The sequence below is a fragment of the Centruroides sculpturatus genome, unplaced genomic scaffold, assembly GCF_000671375.1.
Source record: "Centruroides sculpturatus isolate CEXI.00-Female unplaced genomic scaffold, Cexi_2.0 scaffold704, whole genome shotgun sequence".
NCBI lineage: Eukaryota > Metazoa > Arthropoda > Arachnida > Scorpiones > Buthidae > Centruroides > Centruroides sculpturatus.
The window spans coordinates 67,510-95,112 of record NW_019384945.1 but is presented as its reverse complement, the minus strand read 5'-3'; the positions used below and the strand labels follow the sequence as shown (position 1 = coordinate 95,112).

Sequence of the window (27,603 nt, the reverse complement as noted above, 5' to 3'; positions counted from 1 at the left end):
TAAAAATTGTTTTCTAAACAGATATTCAATAATATGTGTAATTTTGAAGACAAACACAAAGATAATTTAGAATTTTTTTCAATATGTTTTTCTTATGCTACAGGAACACACAGTTAAACAGTAATGGAGCTTTCCTTTATAGACTATTCACTGCTTAAAACTAAATGAATTACTTTTAAAAGTTCTTTTAGTACTAGGATTTTGTATTAAAAACATACGAAAGTATGTATGTATATATACCGTATTTACTCACATATAAGATGAGGTTTTTTATTCATTTTTCACTGCTTCAAAAACCTAGGTTGTTCTATACGTGTGAGTGAAGGATTTTTTGCATTTTTGCAATAATTTTTGTAACCATGTATTTGCATTTTTTACCGGGTGCTCATTCTCTGGTGTTTAAAAAAAAAAGTATTTTATCTGGGTCGTTTCAATCGTTCTTGTGTATTGTCAGGAATAAAGATGAATAGCAGTAGGAAAAGCAAAGTTTTTGAATTAAATTCCAAATTGAAATTCCAAAATCACACGGAAGCCCATTATGAGTTTTAATCCATTCCCACATGAAAACGGATGATTATTCGGAAATCAAATTTCAGAGAAACTCATGAGTGTAATTGATGGAGAATGGATTTGAATGTTAAGAATTGGCAAAAAAGGTTCCTGATTGTCTAGCTTCACATGAATAAATTATGTTGTCGATTTTACAAGAGTTTTCCTTAAAGTTTAAAATGCCAGTAATTTCTGCGGGACAATGTGTGCATTTACATGCATTTGATATTTTATTTGTGATTAAGCAAAATAAAATTAGGTTTGTATTAACAAATCTAATTTCTATAACACGTAATGAAATGGTGGTTTTCAAAATAATTTTTGGAACAACTGTGTCTTTATTTACAAACAAAAAAAAAAAAAATCTAATTTCCTTTATTTTGATCTTTAAAGCCACACCTCTTCCTATATGCGAGGTTGTCTTATACACAAGTAAATATGGTATATAGCAATAAAGATCTACAATGAAAATATGTTTAGGTATATTTGTTCCTGCATTTTTGTAGTTAATTATGATTAATTTGATTAAAATGCAAATAAACTAATAATTTAAACGAATATGTGTAAAGAGAAAAGTATTAAATGAATTTCGTTATCCAGTCAAAACACAGCTCATACAAATTTAATTGGCATATCTTATTTTATGCAATATACCCATTTACACTCATTTTTTTCAAGGTGTTTTATACTTTGGGCCATCTACGTCCATTGTTCTGTGGTTTTATACCCTGTCCACGTAGAGTTTTCCATAATTTTATACAGTCAAACCCCCAATAACTACCACCTCTAAACACCGGTCATTTTTATATTCTCATCGGTGTGTTTTACGCTAAAGAAAAATGCTTTAAAAATTACAGATAAATCTATATACAAATTAATTTTGTATTAAAACATTCTATATAAAGAGGTTGTTATTTTATATCTAAAAGATTACTTTTAATTCAAAATCTTCACGAAACGTATAATCTGATCATAGAAAGAAAGTTTTAAAGCCAAATAACACTTACAAAAAATAGGGATATCGACTTTGAAAGGATAAAATACAATTTTTCAATATATTTAAGTGAAAACAGCCGGAATATCTTTATATAGAATTCCATCAAAATAGATGGAAAGTATCGAAAAGTGAAGATGTCAAACTAAAAGACGTTTAAATTGCATATAACCAATAGCAAATACAGAAATCTTTAGAGGGAATGCCCGGTTTTACTCGAGAAAAACCATGAAAGGTGATTCAGCTAGACCCTGCGCAGCCAATAAATAAATCAGCTCCTACATATAACATTGTTAGTTTAATTAATTGTTGAATTTTAACTATTAAATTGTCTAATTCGGAAACATGTTATGTTAAACCATTGTTTTACTTGAGGAAGTAAGTTTTGAAAATTAAAAATCTATTAAAACTGTAGGATGATTCAAAAATCAGTCAAGACAGCAATTAGACTTTACAATGATTATTTCATTTCTTACAAACTTTACAAAAATTGATGAACGAACGAATTTTGGCGATCAAAAAAACCCCAGGAATTTTTCGGAGAATGGCCTGATATGCTCATCACTAACTACCCTATGTGACCTGGCCGAAGCCAATATGAAATCAAATGAAACCAGCTGAAAAAGGCTTCTTAGTGCCCACAGAAATAGAGAGAGAGAGAGTAAAATCACAAGATGTACTGTACAAAATGACGCAAAAGTGTATACTATATATAGCCAATATATTAACAAAGAAATACGTCTCTACAACAATAGATAGAGGCATATTCTTCTTCTATATCCAGAGCCGCCCCAGGCCTCTCGCTTAAGAGAATGCAGCATAATAATGTTTTATAATTAAAATGTAACAACTTGTATTTTAATCTAAAACTTAATTTTAAAGTAGGCCTATAATTGTAAGATACACTGAAAAAATCTTATGAATCTTCATTTCTTGATACAACTTTGCTACTAATTGATTTTATGATCTACAAAAAAGAATAACTGTTTAAATTTATTGCTGCTTAATAGTACTTTTTTAAATTTAATAAGGTGTTTTAATTTAACTTCGTTCAGCACTCCGTTACTGTAAAAACAGTAGAGAAAAATATTGTTATAGTGATAATAACTTTAAAACTTGGTATTGGAACTTCACTGACACAAGTAAGTTTTTCAAGTTTATCANTCTCAGTAAAGATAAGGTGTTAATGTGTTAAATATATATATTTAAATTTTTTATTCATTTTCTAATGAAGATAGATGAATTTACTTAATTATTTTTATGTAGTTCTGAATTATTACTGGAAGCATCTTGGTGTAGAATTGGTGAAGCAAGGGAAATATTAAATGAAGAAATATTCAGTGATCACGTTTGGAATAGTCCTTTCACATTAGGATTATTAATTTTAAAAGTATGTTATTTAATGTGCTTTTTTAGAAGTGATTAACAAACAGTTTTGTATGGAAATAATTTTATAAATGAATAGTTAAAATTTAGCTATAGATCCATTAATTTTAAAATCAAAACAAATTTTTAGCAAGATAAATATAATCAGAGTCTAATTATGATTAATAATTATTCTAGTTTGATTTCTTACCAATTAATATTAAACTGATAATGTTGTAAGGTTTGGAGAGTTTGAAGTCAAACCTAGACTAGATCCTCATGATTTATTATGAGCAGTATGAATTGGGGCAGCATTTTTCAACATTTATTTGTGTTACTTGACTATGGATAGGCTGATCAACAAAATGACTGTAATTATGACAGACCATACAACTTGTGATGTGCTGATGTCTTGAGTTACTCAGTTAATTAATGATGATAGTAAAGATTTTACAATATAATAAAAAATGATATAATTAAACATGTGACAAAGATCAATTATAATAATTTAGTAAATTGCTTAGTTTTTGACAACTAATGAGTAGTCAGTGTATTTTTACCATTTTGTAATTTGTTGAAATGTAAGAAACTTTTTATTTAGAAAATATTAGTTTATTAAATGTAAATATGGAGAATTCTAGATGTGCTAAAAAGTATCATTGTACAGTACAGTCAGGCTTCCATATTTGCAGAATCTGTATTTTCAAATTTGTGTTTTTCTAGAGATGGATGCAAAATTTATCATACAAAAAGTTTGGCTGCTGCTTGTTGCATTTACCCCAAATGATGGAGGAAGAAGCATGTTTTTACTATCACAGTAAGCATAATCCAAATAGGAACATGTGAAATAGGACAGTGTATTGACTACATTTTGATTTGTATTTGGGTTACAAGTGTCTTGTGAATATTTTGTTGAGGGGTGCTGTCTGACTGTCGTGGCTGTTGGAGTGAACTTTTTTCCTCTCTTTGATCTGATTCACTTTTGTTTTCTTCTGGAAAAATGTCAGATTTCTGTCTCAAAAAAGGAAAACTTTTTGCCACTATCTCAAGACAGATCACCACAGAATGTAAGAAAATGAATTGGAAGCAAAGAAAATGCCTCAGGTGAGTCAATGGAACAATTAGTCTTGTCTTATATAAGTGCTGAAAAGGAGATTAACATTCAAGAACGAATTTGACTTTTGTTGAAACTGCAAGCCTCTTCAAATAGTAAATTAGAAACACTTTTGAACTGTTTAGACAGAAAGCAAGCATGGATTGAGCATATAGATATAGCAATTTTAGATGTCGAATCTAGTCTATTCGTCCTTGAAACTGATAGAGAAAAAGGCTATGTTAAAAGTGACAAATCAAACACAGAAATTAATGTAATCTGTAGTAATCTGCAAGAAAAGTTAATGAAATTAGGTGAAGGAAGGAATAATATTGTAATCTTAGGCATAGAGGATGATGATAAATCAGACGATTGTTCAGTTGAAGTTCAAAAACTTTTCAATGATAAATTAAAGGTTACAGATATCAATATTAGGTGTGCTTTTAGAATTGGAAAATTTAAACCTAATACAAAAAGACTGGTTATTTGTGAACTGTTTGATTTTGAAGATAAATTAAAAGTTCATAAAAATGTTAGTAATTTAAAAGACCTAAATATATTCATTAGTGATGGCTATTCATCGAGTACCAGAGCTGTCAGAAACAAACTAAGACTGTATGAAAAAGAAATACGTTTAAAAGAAGCTAAGAATGTCAAACTGCAATATAACAGACTAATTATAGATAAGATATTTGCTTGTAATTACAAAGGTGAAATTTTCCAGACAGATGGAGAACAGTCATTTTTAGGAATATAATTTATAATGATAAAATCTTAATAACATAAACGACAAGAATGATCAATATGATGATCTGTATTTGGATAAAGATGATAATATGAATCTTCTCTTCTACAATATTGCAGGTTTACATAATAAATACTGTTTCCCTAATTTCTGGAATCTGATATACAAAATGGATATATTTTGACTGGTAGAAACATGGTATGTGTCTTTGCTAGTTGAATCAATGTTCTCTGATGATTACAAAATTTATCATTAGATATCTCATGGCTAGTTGAATTAATGTTCTCTGATGATTACAAAATTTATCATTAGATATCTCATAGCCATGATGGACCTGGAAGACCAGTGGAGGTTTAATTGTCGGATTTAGATTAAATACAGTATGTAAGGTTAAACTGATATTTCAGACATGATTTGTATTGATTTTACAATTAAAAAGCAAAAAGTTAACCAATATTCAGTTAATAGTGTCCTATATTCTGTCTGATAATAACTATGATGTTGATTTCAAGAATACTTTGTTATTAACAGAATACCACTTGTTATATGGAACTAACTTGATTTTATGTGCAGATTTTAATGCTAGAATGGGACACACTGATTATTTGTCATCTTTTTCTGGTGATCGACAAATTACCTCGAGAGTTTCAAAGGATTCTACTATTTTTAATAATACAGGGCAACTTCTCTATCATTTTTATGAAAATAACAGTCTTGTGTATTAAAAAAATTGCCAGGATGAATTTAAATTTACAAAAAATATATTTCTTGGTAGACTATATATACTGGAAGAGTCTATTTCATTTGGTCCTTTCACATGCTGTTGAGGTAATAACGATTCCACAGTGGAGTCGACCTTTTATTGTAGGCTACTCGTCCACCATGCAATGCAAAAAAGTTAAAATAGTCCTCTAGTGGTGGCAGCATGATAAAATTAATAAATACGTGAAAGCTGTAACTTCTAAAAGGCATACAACAAATGCATGGTATGATAACGAGTGTTAATCCATGAGAAAAAAATCTGTCTATGGAAATTGTTTAAGAAAGTGAAAAAATTAAATACAGGTGAATGTTATATTTCATATAAAAATTAATTAAAAATATAAATTATAATGCCAAAAGAAAAAACAGTCTTATTTTTGGAACTTAAATAGCAGATTGGTGACATGCAATAACTCTAAAATATTTTGGCAAATAATTAATAGTTTTAAATGTAAAAGTTCATTGGGTAATCTGCTTTTTTATTTATGTTAATGCTTTGATAGGGCAACTTGCTAAATCTGACCTACCTGAGATTTCTCTCTGGTCAAGTTGCATATACTAATAATGTATGTTGATGACACTAATTTTTGTTGATACTCCACAAATGTTACAAAAGAAAATCACAATCCTAGAGGAATTCTGTTGTGACTATGGATTAACATGTCTCAAAGACAAAAGTGATGGTGTTTAAGAAAGATCGTAGACTATCACCAAGAGAGAGATGGTCTTTTAATAATTATTTTTGTCATCTGGACAGTTTTTACAGGCTAAAAATTATGGTATTTGTAAGGCTAAAATGGCACTGGGTTCTATTAGACCTATTCTTTCAAAAGCTAATATTAATTCTCCTCATATTTATATGAAATTATTTTACTCAATGATTTCATCTGTACTATTTTATGCTGTCCTATATGGGCAATTACTTATCACAATAAAATGAAAATTGTTCTTGCTTTAAATCTTTGAAATATAAAGCAAGAACCATAAAATATACCATAAAATTCTAGCTTATATGTTGCAATTGGAATTGATGTTTCTAGAATATCAGTATTAATAATAAAAGCAATAGTTTCTTTTTTGGATTAGACTATTGAAACTACATGATAACATGATAAAGTAGCATATAACAAACTGTATAAATTGTGTTTAATGATGGATAATTATACATAATTGGATGTTCGCATTGAAAAATCTGTTAAATTGACACAGTTTCTTATTTCTATGGTTGTTTGAAATCCTCATTTGATCAAAACTTATTAAACATTAATTATAAAAGTGTGTTGCGAACAGAGCATACAAGAATATTGGTCGTTGTTGGAAAACAACAAGCATTTTGAATTATATCATATCAGTATTTTTAAAACAACTTATATGTGTGAGAATTATTTGTTTATGGACATAAATTGCCATATAAAATGATTAATTCTGCAGCTAAGATATAGTCAAAATTATATTTTGATGTATAACAGTAGACTAATAATAGACCCTGAGAGAATTTGCAGTAACTGTAGTTTGCAAATAGATGAAACTTGGTAACACATTTACTCAAAAATATAACATTCACAAATGATACATGCAGAAAATTTCACATCATACCAGAAACTATACACCACATCACCGCTGGTTGCAAGCTCTTGGCATAGGCAGATTATTTACATAGACATAATCAAGTAGCAAATATAATACACCAAGAACTTGCAAAGAAACACAAATTATTAGACATCCACGAACCATACTACAAATACATTCCACAGACAGTATTGGAAAACAACACACACAAAATGTATTGTGACAGAGCCACAATCACAGAAAAAAGAATTTACCATAACAGGTCAGACATCACACTTGTTGATAAACACAATAAAATCACATACATTATAATGTGATGTTCACATGAAATATACGTAGACCAATGAAGGAAAGACGTATCAAAAACACTAAGTGAAGTATGGTCAAACAAAGTACTTTATTTCGTGTATATGAACAGGTTTTTTTTTTTAGATTCCAACTCCACAGTAATTTATTACAATACGGTGTCAAACAATATTTCTGCAGACAATGACAAAATGTACCGTTCACAACAAGTATAAATGATAACCAAAAACTATGACTAATACTTGTGCGCTAGCTTAAAACTAGGGAAAGAAAAAAAGATGATAGGGAGTAGAGAATCAAGGAAAATACAGTACAGTAAGGAGTGAAATACTTGGGATTTGCTGGAATTCACAATTTTGGGTGGGATGTCATGTTGAACTTTTTCTGAAAAATCTATCGTCGTCATCATCACTAGGTTTCTCCTTGCACCTAATTACTAGGTTTCTCCAATTCTCTTCTCAAACTCTCAAATTCTCCAGTCGTTGCCATTTGCAACCTGGAGCACCACATTCGACATCTGTCCACCTTGAGATCTGGGCCAAAGAATGTCCTTCCCTTATCTTACTTGCCCCAGAGCCTCTTTTCTTTCATTGTTCTCCATGGTTCAAAGAATCGGTCACCCCACCCAATGAAAAAGTGTTAGAAAGGAAAGTTCTGGAAAGAAGAAGAAACAAAGAATAAAGGAGAGGACTAAAACTATACTTAAGGCCACCATATTGAATACATGTCATTTTGTTAGGAAATTCCTGAATACAGACACACAAACTGACACACTTATTTAATTTTTGTCTTGTTTTGTCATGCTGTGCTTTGACTCTGGTCCAGCATAGTACACAGCAACCAGTGTCAACTGAGTATAGCCTACTAAACTCAACATAATAATAATAATAATAATAATGTTATTTTAGATTTATATCTAAATATATATTAATATAAATCTAATTATTAATATACTATTTAATAAATATATTCTTAATTATTTTTAAAAGGTTTGGAATGATTCTGCATCTGCATTTAGCATTCAATGCAAAATGGAGAGAACAAAGCTTGAATGGTCTCCATCACTATCAAAGAACATTCAAGAAATATCTTTATATTTTAAAAAGTCAAGCAGTTGTTTAGACAATAAGATTATTCTGAGAGAAAAAGAAAAAAACTCTTCTGCCATACATTTTTCTAATGTAGAACTAAAACTGAATAGCACTGACATCTTTGCTGTTAGTAATGCTGGAACAGTTCTGGCATTTAGAATAGATTCCTTCATTGTAGAAAAATCAATTTTAAGAATGCAATTTGAGCTCGATGGATTAAAAGTACAACATTTTATTCAACCTAAAAAGGTAAGAATGACAACAATTTTTAATCAAAATATTTAAATAATGTGCTCAAAAATGAAGATGTAACACAATACATCTTTAACAGTAGGTAAAGTTTGAGAAATGACAATGTTTTTGACTAGTTAGTTAGTGGGTCATCATCAAGTGTGAACAGATATAAGATGATTCTTGTTAACTAGGTTGAAAACATTAGCTCTTTTCCAACCTTACCATTGTTAAAAGTGTATTAGTTACTTCTTTACAGTGGATAGTTTGACTTTATTATCTTAAGATATAATAAACTATAATATTGTTGCAATTGTCAATTCACTAATATTTACCATCATTTTCCATTGAAAAAGTTACATTTTCTGTAGATCTTTATCCAAATGTAGGATTAGAATTGTAATATTAATGAATTTATTGAAAGGAAGAGTTGTTATTTAAATCATGATTTAATTTGAATAGAAGCATTTGAGCACAACTAATTCTGCAGATCATTATTTAATTTTTATTTTCTCTTTATATACTGTGATTTATTTAGCTGATAAAATATCAACTATAATAATAAACAGTAGGATTTCAATGAAAATTTAAATAAAAATACACGAAATAAATTCAATTTTGCTTAAGCTAACTAGATTTATTCAGTTAACAACTTATGATTAAAGAATAAAACTGTCCTAATACAACCTAGTTCTATTGTAACACATTTCTTTATATTCCCAGAATCTAGTTAGCAGTATATTGATTTTATTAACGTTCAATGCACACAAAAATAGAACTGTTACTTTAATGTACTGTACCGTACAGCGCAATACAGATACATCAATAGTTATGCTTGTGATTTGTTTTTAAAAAACAATCATAGAAAATGGAGTCAATTCAGTTTCATGAAAGAAAATAAATTCAATTTTTGTGCATTTCTTTAAAATTTCATTTTTAATATATTAAAATTTTAATTTATTTATATTTAATACTAATTCTTTTTTAATTTTAACATTTTGTATGTACATTTTATTTAGCTTAAAAAAAAACCTAAAAAAATAAGAACCTTAGAATTCAGAAAGAACTTTTGGTGAACAAACATTTTGATCTTTGGGAGTAAGCACAAAATTTCTATGTAGATCTTATCACACAGGTACACTATTTTATGCATAAAATAGTCTTTATTTTGTACAACAAAAATGCATTTTGGGCTGTTTGCCCCTCTTCAGTCCTTATTGTACAAATTGATAAAACTAAACTGATATTTAAAAGTGACTGTTGGAGTAACAAAGTATTTAAAACAAAGGGGTAAATACTAGTAAAACTGTAAAACATAAAATAAAAACTTGCTAAAAAAAGTAGAAAAACACGTAAAACCTTTAGGCATTTCTGTTGTACAAAATAAAGTCTATTTTATTCATCAAATAGTGTTTCTTTGTGATAAGTTCTGCATCACAATTTTGTGCTTATTTCCAAACAACGAAAGAAAGAACAAGAAGCAATTAAGTATTAAACATTTTGACCATTTTAAACAGATGTCATCAAGTTTAAAACTGTACTTGAGTAGGATTACAGGGAATGGGATATATATGTTAGAGTGAAAATAAACATTAGTAAGACAGATATAGGTTGACATTAAATTTAGCAATTCTTATTGACTGTTAAACTTTAAGTTATATTTATCTAGTTAAAGAAATTACTAATGTGTACATTTATTTATTTTTCAGCCTTTTCAGTGCCTAAAATCTTCAGAAATAAAGAACTATGTGTTAAATTTCAGAACTGTCAAGTTTGATTATGAAGACAAAGTAATTTGGTTTTATATAAAAATATTTTTGTTTATTGTTTTGTTTCTAATCATTTTTATATATAATAAAGTAAAAACTTTAAACATTTAAGACCGGTTTTATTGATGAGATAATGTAATAATTTTAAATTAATCTGTATTAAATAATGGGAGTCTTCAATATAAGTTATACTAATGCTAAAATATAAAATTACAACATTTGTTTTAATGGTAAAATTTCATTGATTATACAAATATTTTTACAGTAATTATAGCATGAGCACTAGCATGAGTTTTAATCTCAAGATTAAATACATTTTAATATACAAAATTTGCACAAGTATAAATCTTTAGAATAAACTGTCAGCTAAGTTAACTGGTCAATTTTGGACAGTTAAAACTTATTCTGTAGATTAGCAAAGAAACAAGATGGTTGATTGGCTCCAGTTTCAATATGGATGATCTTAGTTTAGATTATTTAAACCAATCTTGACATAATATTAAAAAGATCAGATCTTATAATCAGAGCCGTAACTAGGCAGGTGCAACAGGTGCATTCGCACAGGGCCCACTTGGAAGGGGGGCCCAAACTGCTGTTCACAAGAAATTATAGTTTTAAATCTTAAATTTTTCCTCCTTTTTATTGGCGATTACATTTTGCCTTATTTAGACCCTAGATGTCTGCTCACCAGTGTTCCCAACCGTGGCGACTTTTAGAGGGACGTAGTGAGATAGCGGAGACCTCAGACAAATCAGCCAAAAGTAGCGACTTTTGAAATTTTGTTTGTTTATTTTTTGAGAAATTTAAATTTATGTTTATAGTTTTGAAATTTATAGATTTTTTTCTCTATAGAGCTCTCTGGCAACGACTAATATTATTATGATATACAAAACTGTATTTCTAGATTTATCTACAGTGTGCAGAGCTAGAAATCTGTAAAGGTAACATTTTGTAAGAAAAACAAATCTGCTCAAAAATTTTTTTAATTGGTAAATAGAAGACGTGGTAACTCTCAAATAAAATCTTAGTCTCGAGGTTGTAAAAGGCATGCAGAAATTCTGACATAACTTTTTGCTTTGTAGTGGTACGCATATGTGTTGTATACCTCAACAGCGGATTAAGCGGTAAGCGAACTATGCGGCCAAGTAGGGCCTCGATGGGGTCTCCGAGGTCTTTAAAATGCTACTGAAAAAAAGGCTGATTTTTGCTTTCTGTATGTCTCTTCTTTACAATACATGAATGTTACTGATTTAAAAAAATCAGCTGCAGATCTCGCTATTAAATATAGCAAAGATTAAAAAATGTATGAATTTACAAGTGAAATTGAAAGTTTGAAGTAACGACTCTTATACAAAATATAGAAACTGCATCTCCGCTTAATATTCTACAGGCTCTTCATGACTTTGGTTTGAGTCTTACCCAAATATTAATGTTGCTCTTCAAATATTTCTAACTCTTCCCATTTCTATTGCTTTGTGCAAGAGAAGTTTTAGCAAGTTAAAATTAATAAAAAATTATTTATGATCAACTATCGGGCAAGAACGAATGTCCAATATTTCTATTATTTCAATAGAATACATTATCATTAAAAATATTAATTATGATCATGTAATTAATGAATTTGCCGAAACAAAAGCCAGAAAAGTTCAACTAAAATAAATCTTATTAAAAATCTATTGTAATATATTTGTTTTATTATTTTCCCAAACCAAATAAATTAAGGGGCCTAAATGCAAATTCTTGCACAGGGCACAGGAATAGCTAGTTACGGCTCTGCTTATAATATTGTATAGCAATTGTAAATCTCAAGAACCTTATTTTGATTTAAAAAGTTACAATTTTAAGTTAATTGTTAGAATTTAGTGAAATGCACTTAATATAATGTAATAATTAATAACTTTTTATTATAAAGTACATGAATTAAAATATTGTAGATAGTATTAAATCTAATATATATTAGGCAACATTCAAATTCCTCCCCTGCTTTTGCTTACTCATTTTTTGCTCCATATTGTTTACCATTGGTCTTGGAAACATAACTATGTAGTAAGAATTATTTTGCTAAATGGCTGATGTAGCTTATCTGCTGAGTCTAGTAGATCACTAAGCCAATGAGATTACAAAATTTAGAAAGGAAAATTTAATGTCAAACCAGATTTTTCAAATTATTTAATAATAATTCTCAAAAAGACAATTGCAAAATACAGTGGAACCCCGATTAATGAACATCCTGGTTAATGACCAAATCGGTTAATGAACTTTTATTTTGCAAAAGTTTTGTCTTGGATAATGAACAAAATTCAGACAACGAACGTAACGGTATTTTGTGTCAAATTTTAGTTGGTGTTAGGCATGCGCGAGTTAAACATTGCTTTTCCAAGTGTTTGTGCTATACTTCTTTTTTCAGTTTTGTGATTTATATATTTAATCAATATGACATTCAAGAAAGAAAAAAGTCATAGTGGCAATAGAAAATGACAACGCAATATAAACGACAATGCGCTATCGCATTTGAGAAAAATTTCGATTAAAAGAGTAAGTAAGTAGAGTAACAATCAACTTTAGATCAATTTCTTGTTCCTTACGGAAAGAGTTTGTTTGTTTGTTAAGTTATGACAACGCAACACTTGGGCAATCTGCCTAGGGGAATGCCTTCTGGGAGGTGTTTTTAAGGGAAACTGGTCCATGTTTAGGCATTACAGATGTGGAGAAAACCCGAAAATGCCAAGTGGCCAGCCCATCTGAGCGAGGTGCGAACCCACGAACGAACTCCTCATGTTCAAGGTACAAAAACCACTTGGCCACTGGTGGGTTTTTTACCGAAAGAGACTTCGACTCAAAGAATCTTCTGATGAAGTGCTACCCGTTATTTTTTTGGAGGGATTCCCCTTCTAAGCATTAAGGTTCGTATATCTCCACTTTTCTGCCACCAACTACAACAAACTAAGGTATGTACAGTGCTATTTTATTAAACAATGTTTACATGTTTGTTGCTGTAATGATAGATACTACGTTTTCCTACATTTTCATCAAAGAAAATTACAAATAAAATGACAAAAATTTCAGAGACTAGAACGGATTAATTGCATTTGCATTAATTTCTATGGGAAAAATTGCTTTGGTTAATGAACAGAGTCGCGGAACGGATTAAGTTTGTTAACCGGGGTTCCACTGTAAATACTTTGTAACTTTTACTCATTTATATAAAAGTTTTAAAGAAGCCAAATTGTCATTTGTCTTACTGATTTCTAGAATGACGAAATTCACTAAAAATAATTTGTGTATAGTCTTTATACAAATTTTTTTTTATAGAATATGTTATATAATTCTGTGTTGATTATGTTCTGTTAATTTAAAAATAATTTTGTTTTTTATCAATCAAATTCTTTTATTTGTGTATTATATGTTATACCCCTTACAAAGGGTGTTACTAGAACAAATGACTTAGTAAGTTAATAGTATAGTTATTATTTTTAGTAATTACAACAACATTAATTGTAATATCTACTCCTGAACTGCAGGAGAGTTATCCTGCTTTATACACTATTATTTCATAAAGAAATTATACAATTTTAACACAAATGTTGAAGAGCCTTGGTAAATCAATTGATATAGATCATTCTTTGAAGAATAATTTTCCAAGTAAGACAAATCAAGTTTTTTTCTAATAACCACTAATTTACTATATTTGCAAAGAATATGAAAAATTGATATTGGCTTTTGACATATTCTACATTTTGCATTGATTAATTTCAAAAAATTTGATTTTAACATTATATTATATAAACTGTTTAGTCTTAATTGCATAAAGAACCTTTTGACTTTAAATGGCAAATTAGAATGGATGTATTCATTTGATGGCAGATAGGAAGTACCAACTACAAAATTTAGCTTTCTGTATAGATTGGTTTTCATAAGCAATTCGATTATTGTAAATACTATTCCTTAGAATATTTAATCCAAGAAAACCAATCCTGTTTTGTGTTATCCAACAAAATATAAGAAACTCTATTTCTTTCCAACATGTGACAAAATTTTGCAAACCAATTATTAGTATATGATCTCTTTGATTTGAATAATTTTTTGTAGGAGAATTATCTTCACTTTCTTGACTGAAAGTCAAATTCATGCAAAAATACATAATCTTATCAAATTCATTTATTTCTGTTAAATCTTGATTTGCCTCTATCAGATCTTCATGTAAAGCATCCTTGGTTTGTGTATGAAATATAGTAGTCAAACTGGCTGATTTTGTCACTTTTGTAGCATTATTACTTTGAGTCAAGGTGGACGACCTCATTTTATTGAATTTAAAAATAATTTATATGTTAGTTAAAACAAATTAAGTCTGTTATTAAATCTAAACTACTTGCTAATGAAATTTTTATTTCAAGAATAATCTATATGATACATATTTATAACAGTATTCATATATTATTCATTTAGTCATTTGTAGATTTTTGTATAGAAATTGCAATTATTAACTAAGTAAATAAAAATAATACATAAATATAATCAGACATTTCAAGTTGGATGTCACATGGATACATGGCAATAAAATGATAAGTTTACATACAAGGAGTTGACTTGATGATGTAGAAAAGAAGTTGGAATTGTTATTCTTTCAATTCATAATAAATCAAATAATTGGATTTAAATGTTTTGCACAATGCATAATGGGGCATAACAAGCATCACTCACTCATACAGCATTGTTAGAGCTACTTGAAAATACATTTTTCATTTGATCTTTCTATATTTCAAGTTCTCAAAAGCTAATCAGAAATGATATTTTGCATGCTTTGCTCTAGAAATGATAAATTTTTATGGAAATATTTGTGTATCTTTATTACTTTATTTAGAAAATATAAACAACATTAATTAATCTTTTGTAGAAAACTTTAAAGTGTTTAGAATTTAAAAGAAAATTGTACAGTTTGTCCATAAATATATTATTTATCTTATAGGAAACAAAGATTCAACTATTGAAAATCATTCAAATAAATTGGTCCACAACTGTCCATATGACAATATTTCATATTATAGAAGAAATGAAGAATTTTAAAACCAAACTTATAGGTGAGAAAAGAGAAATCTTATTTATCTGTAGAAATAATTTAATCATATAAATTTTACATTTATATTTATTATTTTCAAATTTTTCTTCAAAATGCTTTTTAGTATGTAATCATAAGAAACATGCAGATTTTGATATTTTTTGTCAAATAAAATTTGTCCTTGTTACAGAATAGTTTGTTTCTTAAATTATTACATTAACAGTTGGATGGCCGAGGTGACAAAGGCCTTATCACCAGGCTCTTTAATCAAGGTCTACCTTTCTAGTGAAAATTATGCTTAAGTTTTGTCAGTCTTGGAAATTTTTATGGATGGTTCAATTCGAATCTTTTGTCATCTGATCCTTACTGTATAAGGGCCTGACAAAACCACACTTGAATAAATAGCCTTCTTAGTACCTGTAGGATAGAAAGAGTTAAAGAATTAAAAAAAACTATTACATTAACTTATTGAAATTTTTAAAAGTATAGAATTTATGAATTAACAGCAGAATTTTTGATAAACTGACTCTCTAGAAATTCTTTATATAATAAACAGGTCTGATGTAATGATATCATTTTTAAAATGTAATTTAAATTTTCTATTTATTCTGATATAATTAATTATTGATAAAAGTTGGTATTGAAAGATGTTATTAAACTATACAGTTGAGATTGAAATGATTTGTCATAAATTATTATGAAATATTTTTTAAATTAAAAAATGCTAAAAAATTATTGAACATTTTCATTTGAAATTATTTTTTGGTTTTAATTTTGAAATTATAGTTTTTATGTTATAAAATTCATTCATTTATTTATTTATTTTTTCAGGAAACACAATATCAAAATCTCAAAGTAATGAAAAAATGCTAAATTTAAGCATAAAAATCTATGGAGAAATGTTATTAGAAGCCAAATTATCCAAAATTCATAGGTAAAGTTTGAAATTTGATAGTTATGTAATTTTATTGTATGGAACAGTTAAATTTAACTGTATTTTATATTTTTTTAATTTTAAAAATCTTTTTATATTATAATTGATAATTTTACATGTTAAAATTAGGAAAAAATTCTTAAAGTTCTTTTAAAAAGATTCAAGTTAATTTTATTAAGATGTGAAGTTTACAAAATTTTTGATTTACATTGCATTCAACGCATAATTAATACTTTTATTTTTTTGTGTAATGCATGGGAGTCAGCAGAAAATTTTTCAGCAAAGTTTGGAGACAAATAATTACATCAATAAGTTTTTATTTATTTAATTTTTGGTTTTTTTACAAGTATGTTATAGAATACAATATTTCATCAAAGTTTTTATGATCAAAGGTGTAAGGTTAAATATTTTAGTCACTTTTACAATTATAAATTGTGGAATGTTTCATTTGATACCAAGGGAGGGCAAGGGCCCCGTTTTCCATGTCTGCAGATGCCCCTGGTGTAATGATAATATAACAATGTACAAAATCTCATTTCTTTGTACACAAAAACTACACTAACATTATAAAGTATTTGCAGACATTTAATTTTTTAAAGTTTAATTTATATTTATCTTTAACAATTTACCACACTTAAATGCTATTAGTACTTCTTGTAGACATTCCTTTACATGTGTCTACTGTGTTACTGTTATAATGCATTCTACTCTTCATTCCAATGTTTTAAATTCAAAATCTGTTATGGAAAACATGAAGCATGTTAAAGTTTATTGTACGATAAGTGAATGATTATACAATGCACTCTTGCTAATCTGAACTTGCCCTTATCCAAATTTTATTTAATTTAAAGCAATTTTGTTCATTTTCCCTGAAAGGTCCAGTGAAAACAAAAAGAAATCATATATTATTTTTTAAAAACATGACAAATTTGTAAAATTAACTTTACTACATATTTTTATACTAAAGTTTAAAATAAATTTATAAATGTGTTTAAATATAAGTATTTATCTTTAGCCCTTTGTGACTTCCTTCCTTTATATATAACATCACTAATATGAACAATCTCATATGGTTATTAATTTGGATTTACAAGCATGTAATGTATTTATAATTTGGTACATATGGCTACATCTGTGGCTTGGAAGAATTTACAATTATATCTCAATTTATCATATATAAAGAATTGTTTTACAAAAATAATGAAGTAATATGGCTATGTATTTTGAAAGGTTAAATTTTAAAATATTTCCTTCTTTTAAAGACTCCATTATGTGTATAATACTGTATATATAATTGATTGTTTATCTTCCTAGTAATTATGAGTACAGAATGACAAAAATATTTATTGTGTCATTAAAAATAATTAATGCTCTAAAGCCACACCAAACACTGAGTTTCGGTGAATGCAATGGGATTTGCACAACCTCCTGGGGGTGTTCTGATGCCCAAATGCAACAATTTTGAGTGTTCACATCCTCATTTAGGTAAAAATGGACCTCATCTCCCCAAAGAATTATCCACAGCCAAGCATCATCCTGGCAAGAAATGTCAGAGCAAATGTCAACTGTGTAGCATGGTCGTTTGGTTTTAATTCTTGCAGGCAGCTTATCTTGGATGGATAGAACTTGAAAACTTTTTGCAGAACTTGCCATACCATTGAAGGTGTCATTTCCAATTGTCATGCCACTCCCTGGGCGCTGCTACTACCAGCAACCTACTATCCTGTGAACCTTCAATGAGTGCAGTCACAACATCACTAACTGTCTGTGCAGACACTGGTTTCCACCCTCTACCAAGCTGAACTGCTAAGGATCCTATCTCTTCAAATTTCTTTATCAAGTCTTTCAATGCATTAATTAATAGATGACCTCTGCGCAGGTTGTTACATGTTCTAAACTCACGAAGAGTGCCCGGTGCACTCAATTGGTTAAGATACTAAAGTTTCACAAGCAACGCACGCTGAGGTAACGAAAGATGCATGTTGAACTCTGCTGATGTCCAGAATGAGCTTTGGACTTTTGTCCTTGTCTTTTAAGCCAAATTAGGTGGCACTGCTGTCGACCATGTCATTTTGAATTTGGATTTTGAGGTGTTACCAGTGCATTATGCAAATTCTTCGCTACAACAGCGCCAAATCCACCTCTACCGGCGAATTTGGGTACTACTATTTTTCTTCGCGGAATCTTTCCCATGATGTCCTTAGTCACTCTCCCAAATTTGGCAATAGTCCCGCTGTTAGATTGCTCTACAGATGAGTACAGTCAGTTTAAAAAAAACACCCTATATATGATATGTTCAATGCATTCTCTCTCATTAACCATTCATGGTATTATCAGTGTATTGTACAAAACTGTAATGAATGCAGCGCATTAAAATGACATTTCTGTTGATCCAGACTATTCTGGCTTTATGGCTATTTTGTATAAAATATTTTAAAAATTTTTTAAATGGATTTCATATAATTTTAAATAGCAATTAATTTGGTAAATATCCCACATTTGAAACTGAAGTTAATTTTGGTAAATTTAAATGTAAAGTTCACAAAATCTTTGGTTTACAAACTCTGTTTAAAACTGGTTTAAACAGACTAATAAAGTGTTACAAACTCTGGTTTAAAATTCTGTTAAAGCTAAATTATTTTATTAAAAATGTTAATTAAATTTAAAAATAGACAATAAAGGAAGAATGAAAAAAATGTGTAATTTTAAATTCAAGTTTATCATTTAAATTATTAAAATAATTATTATGTTAAATGATTGATCATTATTTAATAAGTAATGTAACAATAAATTTAGTAAATATTAAAATTTTAATTTTTTATAGGTTAGTTGTTTCGTCTAATGATTTATCAATAGCTTTTCTTCACAATCGTTCAAGTTTTCAAGCTGAAAATCTCAATATTTGTTTTAATGATTATGATATATTTATTTTTAAGGTAACATTTTTATTTGTTATTATTTCAATATTATATTTATCAATGAATAATCTTTTTACTTTATTAATTACAGCAATTAAGTTTAATATCTTTTGATGCAGAAGAACCTAATGTGATATATCGGGAAAATTTTGGAAAATTGGAGCTACAGAAAAATAAAGCTTGGTAAATTTTTCATTATTTTTATCCTGAATTGTGAAAAGGTATTATTTAAAATGACAATAAAAAGTTTTTTGTAATATTTAGGAGAAAAATCTGAGAGGGAATTTCAAAAAGTAAGGTTATTTAGGTGTTGATTGAACACACAAATTTGCATATTTGCATTTGTTTGCTAAGGGTTGTATTTCTGTAAAATACTTTGTGATTTTTTTGTGCATCTCACCACTTTGTTCTTGAGGATCTAGAAGGTGATCTGTTATTTCCAAGCTATCTAATTTTGGTCCTCTTTCCAAAGGAGTTGGGTTCACATAGCTCCACCTTTTGGAAAACACATTGTGAATCTAGTCAAGAATCTATACTTTCAAAGTATATTTATTTTACAGCAAAAATGTTACATGTTACATATGTACAAACACTACATGACTTATAATTCTGGAGTACTTCTACTTGTCATGCCATGTTTCTCTTTCTCTCTCCATTTTTTATTTAAATCAGGTGTCCTGACTTTACCAAAATTCAAACCTCTACCATTTAATGGGAAGTCATGTTTGTTTGGGATGGATGTTAAAGATAAAGGTTCCATTGGACCAATTCACTTCTACATATGAATGGGTTATAGTGTTCTTTACATGCCTATGTAAAGCTAACCAAGAACTCAAAGCCACTTCTTTTCCTAAGTAAAGCTTAGCTTGATTATATGCTCATACTGATTAATGATATATGATGCCGACAAGATTCCTATTCATTTATTTTGAAAAATAAACGGGTTAAAATATAGAAACATAGAACAGACGAGTTTCAATATGAATCTATTCTTCCAACATAGATGCTTTGTCTGTTAACATACTTATCACTATAAGGAATTAAAGTCAAAATAATATAAGCAAGAAACAGCTAGTAGTCCTAGCAATTATATTGTTGCTGTATGATAATAATTATCATGTAATGCTGATAATGCTCTGAATCTTTTAAACATTTAACACAGAATATTTTTTATTATACCTATAGTTTTGATTTGGCATCATTGGACTTCCATCCTTTTCCCAAATTGAAGGTTCCTTTAAGGACTATGTTTCTAATCTGATGATCATGTTTAAAAATGCAGTCAAATGTAGGCTACATCTTGCTGATATAGTTAATAAGAGGATCCATTGTGGATTTGGCCACACCCAAGATGGGGACAACTGGATGGTGAGTGGGCCTGATATATTTGGGATGGACCACCCATGAAAAAATTTCCAAGGTTTTTTTGACTGCTCAGATTCAATCCTGGGTTTCCCAGAGCAAGTACCTTAACTGCCTTAGCCATCCATCTATTTATTTTTTTATTTTAATGTCATTCTTCAATGTAAAAAAGGGCTGGCGGAAATTACAATTTAATAAAGTAAAAATTACATTACAGATACTAAACATATCTTCATTGCTTGCCATGAAGATATGTTTATGCTCTCTGCAATACAAAGAAAGGTCATCTCTGCAGTGAAGAATAGTTGTTCCTGGTGATTGGACATGGCAAACAACAAAGATATGTTTAGTATCTGTAATGTAATTTTTACTTTATTAAATTGTCATTCTTCAAGCTATATATATTTCAGTCCTTATATGAATATAAAGTAATGAAACACAAAATTTTCTGCTTTCAAATTTTATAATAAAATTTTTTGTGAAGATTTTATTACATTATTTCATTAAAAAAAATGGCTGAGGATAATTTACATAGTAAAAATATATTGAGGAATACAAAAACAAAAAAAAAANCGGTATTTTGTGTCAAATTTTAGTTGGTGTTAGGCATGCGCGAGTTAAACATTGCTTTTCCAAGTGTTTGTGCTATACTTCTTTTTTCAGTTTTGTGATTTATATATTTAATCAATATGACATTCAAGAAAGAAAAAAGTCATAGTGGCAATAGAAAATGACAACGCAATATAAACGACAATGCGCTATCGCATTTGAGAAAAATTTCGATTAAAAGAGTAAGTAAGTAGAGTAACAATCAACTTTAGATCAATTTCTTGTTCCTTACGGAAAGAGTTTGTTTGTTTGTTAAGTTATGACAACGCAACACTTGGGCAATCTGCCTAGGGGAATGCCTTCTGGGAGGTGTTTTTAAGGGAAACTGGTCCATGTTTAGGCATTACAGATGTGGAGAAAACCCGAAAATGCCAAGTGGCCAGCCCATCTGAGCGAGGTGCGAACCCACGAACGAACTCCTCATGTTCAAGGTACAAAAACCACTTGGCCACTGGTGGGTTTTTTACCGAAAGAGACTTCGACTCAAAGAATCTTCTGATGAAGTGCTACCCGTTATTTTTTTGGAGGGATTCCCCTTCTAAGCATTAAGGTTCGTATATCTCCACTTTTCTGCCACCAACTACAACAAACTAAGGTATGTACAGTGCTATTTTATTAAACAATGTTTACATGTTTGTTGCTGTAATGATAGATACTACGTTTTCCTACATTTTCATCAAAGAAAATTACAAATAAAATGACAAAAATTTCAGAGACTAGAACGGATTAATTGCATTTGCATTAATTTCTATGGGAAAAATTGCTTTGGTTAATGAACAGAGTCGCGGAACGGATTAAGTTTGTTAACCGGGGTTCCACTGTAAATACTTTGTAACTTTTACTCATTTATATAAAAGTTTTAAAGAAGCCAAATTGTCATTTGTCTTACTGATTTCTAGAATGACGAAATTCACTAAAAATAATTTGTGTATAGTCTTTATACAAATTTTTTTTTATAGAATATGTTATATAATTCTGTGTTGATTATGTTCTGTTAATTTAAAAATAATTTTGTTTTTTATCAATCAAATTCTTTTATTTGTGTATTATATGTTATACCCCTTACAAAGGGTGTTACTAGAACAAATGACTTAGTAAGTTAATAGTATAGTTATTATTTTTAGTAATTACAACAACATTAATTGTAATATCTACTCCTGAACTGCAGGAGAGTTATCCTGCTTTATACACTATTATTTCATAAAGAAGTTATACAATTTTAACACAAATGTTGAAGAGCCTTGGTAAATCAATTGATATAGATCATTCTTTGAAGAATAATTTTCCAAGTAAGACAAATCAAGTTTTTTTCTAATAACCACTATTTACTACATTTGCAAAGAATATGAAAAATTGATATTGGCTTTTGACATATTCTACATTTTGCATTGATTAATTTCAAAAAATTTGATTTTAACATTATATTATATAAACTGTTTAGTCTTAATTGCATAAAGAACCTTTTGACTTTAAATGGCAAATTAGAATGGATGTATTCATTTGATGGCAGATAGGAAGTACCAACTACAAAATTTAGCTTTCTGTATAGATTGGTTTTCATAAGCAATTCGATTATTGTAAATACTATTCCTTAGAATATTTAATCCAAGAAAACCAATCCTGTTTTGTGTTATCCAACAAAATATAAGAAACTCTATTTCTTTCCAACATGTGACAAAATTTTGCAAACCAATTATTAGTATATGATCTCTTTGATTTGAATAATTTTTTGTAGGAGAATTATCTTCACTTTCTTGACTGAAAGTCAAATTCATGCAAAAATACATAATCTTATCAAATTCATTTATTTCTGTTAAATCTTGATTTGCCTCTATCAGATCTTCATGTAAAGCATCCTTGGTTTGTGTATGAAATATAGTAGTCAAACTGACTGATTTTGTCACTTTTGTAGCATTATTACTTTGAGTCAAGGTGGACGACCTCATTTTATTGAATTTAAAAATAATTTATATGTTAGTTAAAACAAATTAAGTCTGTTATTAAATCTAAACTACTTGCTAATGAAATTTTTATTTCAAGAATAATCTATATGATACATATTTATAACAGTATTCATATATTATTCATTTAGTCATTTGTAGATTTTTGTATAGAAATTGCAATTATTAACTAAGTAAATAAAAATAATACATAAATATAATCAGACATTTCAAGTTGGATGTCACATGGATACATGGCAATAAAATGATAAGTTTACATACAAGGAGTTGACTTGATGATGTAGAAAAGAAGTTGGAATTGTTATTCTTTCAATTCATAATAAATCAAATAATTGGATTTAAATGTTTTGCACAATGCATAATGGGGCATAACAAGCATCACTCACTCATACAGCATTGTTAGAGCTACTTGAAAATACATTTTTCATTTGATCTTTCTATATTTCAAGTTCTCAAAAGCTAATCAGAAATGATATTTTGCATGCTTTGCTCTAGAAATGATAAATTTTTATGGAAATATTTGTGTATCTTTATTACTTTATTTAGAAAATATAAACAACATTAATTAATCTTTTGTAGAAAACTTTAAAGTGTTTAGAATTTAAAAGAAAATTGTACAGTTTGTCCATAAATATATTATTTATCTTATAGGAAACAAAGATTCAACTATTGAAAATCATTCAAATAAATTGGTCCACAACTGTCCATATGACAATATTTCATATTATAGAAGAAATGAAGAATTTTAAAACCAAACTTATAGGTGAGAAAAGAGAAATCTTATTTATCTGTAGAAATAATTTAATCATATAAATTTTACATTTATATTTATTATTTTCAAATTTTCAAATTTTTCTTCAAAATGCTTTTTAGTATGTAATCATAAGAAACATGCAGATTTTGATATTTTTTGTCAAATAAAATTTGTCCTTGTTACAGAATAGTTTGTTTCTTAAATTATTACATTAACAGTTGGATGGCCGAGGTGACAAAGGCCTTATCACCAGGCTCTTTAATCAAGGTCTACCTTTCTAGTGAAAATTATGCTTAAGTTTTGTCAGTCTTGGAAATTTTTATGGATGGTTCAATTCGAATCTTTTGTCATCTGATCCTTACTGTATAAGGGCCTGACAAAACCACACTTGAATAAATAGCCTTCTTAGTACCTGTAGGATAGAAAGAGTTAAAGAATTAAAAAAAACTATTACATTAACTTATTGAAATTTTTAAAAGTATAGAATTTATGAATTAACAGCAGAATTTTTGATAAACTGACTCTCTAGAAATTCTTTATATAATAAACAGGTCTGATGTAATGATATCATTTTTAAAATGTAATTTAAATTTTCTATTTATTCTGATATAATTAATTATTGATAAAAGTTGGTATTGAAAGATGTTATTAAACTATACAGTTGAGATTGAAATGATTTGTCATAAATTATTATGAAATATTTTTTAAATTAAAAAATGCTAAAAAATTATTGAACATTTTCATTTGAAATTATTTTTTGGTTTTAATTTTGAAATTATAGTTTTTATGTTATAAAATTCATTCATTTATTTATTTATTTTTTCAGGAAACACAATATCAAAATCTCAAAGTAATGAAAAAATGCTAAATTTAAGCATAAAAATCTATGGAGAAATGTTATTAGAAGCCAAATTATCCAAAATTCATAGGTAAAGTTTGAAATTTGATAGTTATGTAATTTTATTGTATGGAACAGTTAAATTTAACTGTATTTTATATTTTTTTAATTTTAAAAATCTTTTTATATTATAATTGATAATTTTACATGTTAAAATTAGGAAAAAATTCTTAAAGTTCTTTTAAAAAGATTCAAGTTAATTTTATTAAGATGTGAAGTTTACAAAATTTTTGATTTACATTGCATTCAACGCATAATTAATACTTTTATTTTTTTGTGTAATGCATGGGAGTCAGCAGAAAATTTTTCAGCAAAGTTTGGAGACAAATAATTACATCAATAAGTTTTTATTTATTTAATTTTTGGTTTTTTTACAAGTATGTTATAGAATACAATATTTCATCAAAGTTTTTATGATCAAAGGTGTAAGGTTAAATATTTTAGTCACTTTTACAATTATAAATTGTGGAATGTTTCATTTGATACCAAGGGAGGGCAAGGGCCCCGTTTTCCATGTCTGCAGATGCCCCTGGTGTAATGATAATATAACAATGTACAAAATCTCATTTCTTTGTACACAAAAACTACACTAACATTATAAAGTATTTGCAGACATTTAATTTTTTAAAGTTTAATTTATATTTATCTTTAACAATTTACCACACTTAAATGCTATTAGTACTTCTTGTAGACATTCCTTTACATGTGTCTACTGTGTTACTGTTATAATGCATTCTACTCTTCATTCCAATGTTTTAAATTCAAAATCTGTTATGGAAAACATGAAGCATGTTAAAGTTTATTGTACGATAAGTGAATGATTATACAATGCACTCTTGCTAATCTGAACTTGCCCTTATCCAAATTTTATTTAATTTAAAGCAATTTTGTTCATTTTCCCTGAAAGGTCCAGTGAAAACAAAAAGAAATCATATATTATTTTTTAAAAACATGACAAATTTGTAAAATTAACTTTACTACATATTTTTATACTAAAGTTTAAAATAAATTTATAAATGTGTTTAAATATAAGTATTTATCTTTAGCCCTTTGTGACTTCCTTCCTTTATATATAACATCACTAATATGAACAATCTCATATGGTTATTAATTTGGATTTACAAGCATGTAATGTATTTATAATTTGGTACATATGGCTACATCTGTGGCTTGGAAGAATTTACAATTATATCTCAATTTATCATATATAAAGAATTGTTTTACAAAAATAATGAAGTAATATGGCTATGTATTTTGAAAGGTTAAATTTTAAAATATTTCCTTCTTTTAAAGACTCCATTATGTGTATAATACTGTATATATAATTGATTGTTTATCTTCCTAGTAATTATGAGTACAGAATGACAAAAATATTTATTGTGTCATTAAAAATAATTAATGCTCTAAAGCCACACCAAACACTGAGTTTCGGTGAATGCAATGGGATTTGCACAACCTCCTGGGGGTGTTCTGATGCCCAAATGCAACAATTTTGAGTGTTCACATCCTCATTTAGGTAAAAATGGACCTCATCTCCCCAAAGAATTATCCACAGCCAAGCATCATCCTGGCAAGAAATGTCAGAGCAAATGTCAACTGTGTAGCATGGTCGTTTGGTTTTAATTCTTGCAGGCAGCTTATCTTGGATGGATAGAACTTGAAAACTTTTTGCAGAACTTGCCATACCATTGAAGGTGTCATTTCCAATTGTCATGCCACTCCCTGGGCGCTGCTACTACCAGCAACCTACTATCCTGTGAACCTTCAATGAGTGCAGTCACAACATCACTAACTGTCTGTGCAGACACTGGTTTCCACCCTCTACCAAGCTGAACTGCTAAGGATCCTATCTCTTCAAATTTCTTTATCAAGTCTTTCAATGCATTAATTAATAGATGACCTCTGCGCAGGTTGTTACATGTTCTAAACTCACGAAGAGTGCCCGGTGCACTCAATTGGTTAAGATACTAAAGTTTCACAAGCAACGCACGCTGAGGTAACGAAAGATGCATGTTGAACTCTGCTGATGTCCAGAATGAGCTTTGGACTTTTGTCCTTGTCTTTTAAGCCAAATTAGGTGGCACTGCTGTCGACCATGTCATTTTGAATTTGGATTTTGAGGTGTTACCAGTGCATTATGCAAATTCTTCGCTACAACAGCGCCAAATCCACCTCTACCGGCGAATTTGGGTACTACTATTTTTCTTCGCGGAATCTTTCCCATGATGTCCTTAGTCACTCTCCCAAATTTGGCAATAGTCCCGCTGTTAGATTGCTCTACAGATGAGTACAGTCAGTTTAAAAAAAACACCCTATATATGATATGTTCAATGCATTCTCTCTCATTAACCATTCATGGTATTATCAGTGTATTGTACAAAACTGTAATGAATGCAGCGCATTAAAATGACATTTCTGTTGATCCAGACTATTCTGGCTTTATGGCTATTTTGTATAAAATATTTTAAAAATTTTTTAAATGGATTTCATATAATTTTAAATAGCAATTAATTTGGTAAATATCCCACATTTGAAACTGAAGTTAATTTTGGTAAATTTAAATGTAAAGTTCACAAAATCTTTGGTTTACAAACTCTGTTTAAAACTGGTTTAAACAGACTAATAAAGTGTTACAAA

At 28.6% G+C, this 27,603-nt stretch overlaps 1 protein-coding gene across 1 annotated transcript in view; it reads left to right on the top strand.

Annotated features, from left to right (window-relative positions):
• LOC111632193 (protein KIAA0100-like) overlaps window positions 1-27,603 on the top strand; it is a 102,112-nt gene that overhangs the window by 10,748 nt on the left and 63,761 nt on the right. The window contains exons 5-13 of the mRNA XM_023376568.1: window positions 2,810-2,933; window positions 8,373-8,723; window positions 10,415-10,495; window positions 15,441-15,552; window positions 16,362-16,464; window positions 19,289-19,400; window positions 19,474-19,563; window positions 23,966-24,077; window positions 24,895-24,997. Of these exons, the coding sequence (XP_023232336.1) occupies window positions 2,810-2,933; window positions 8,373-8,723; window positions 10,415-10,495; window positions 15,441-15,552; window positions 16,362-16,464; window positions 19,289-19,400; window positions 19,474-19,563; window positions 23,966-24,077; window positions 24,895-24,997 (1,188 nt within the window). The remainder of the gene's footprint in view (window positions 1-2,809; window positions 2,934-8,372; window positions 8,724-10,414; window positions 10,496-15,440; window positions 15,553-16,361; window positions 16,465-19,288; window positions 19,401-19,473; window positions 19,564-23,965; window positions 24,078-24,894; window positions 24,998-27,603) is intronic.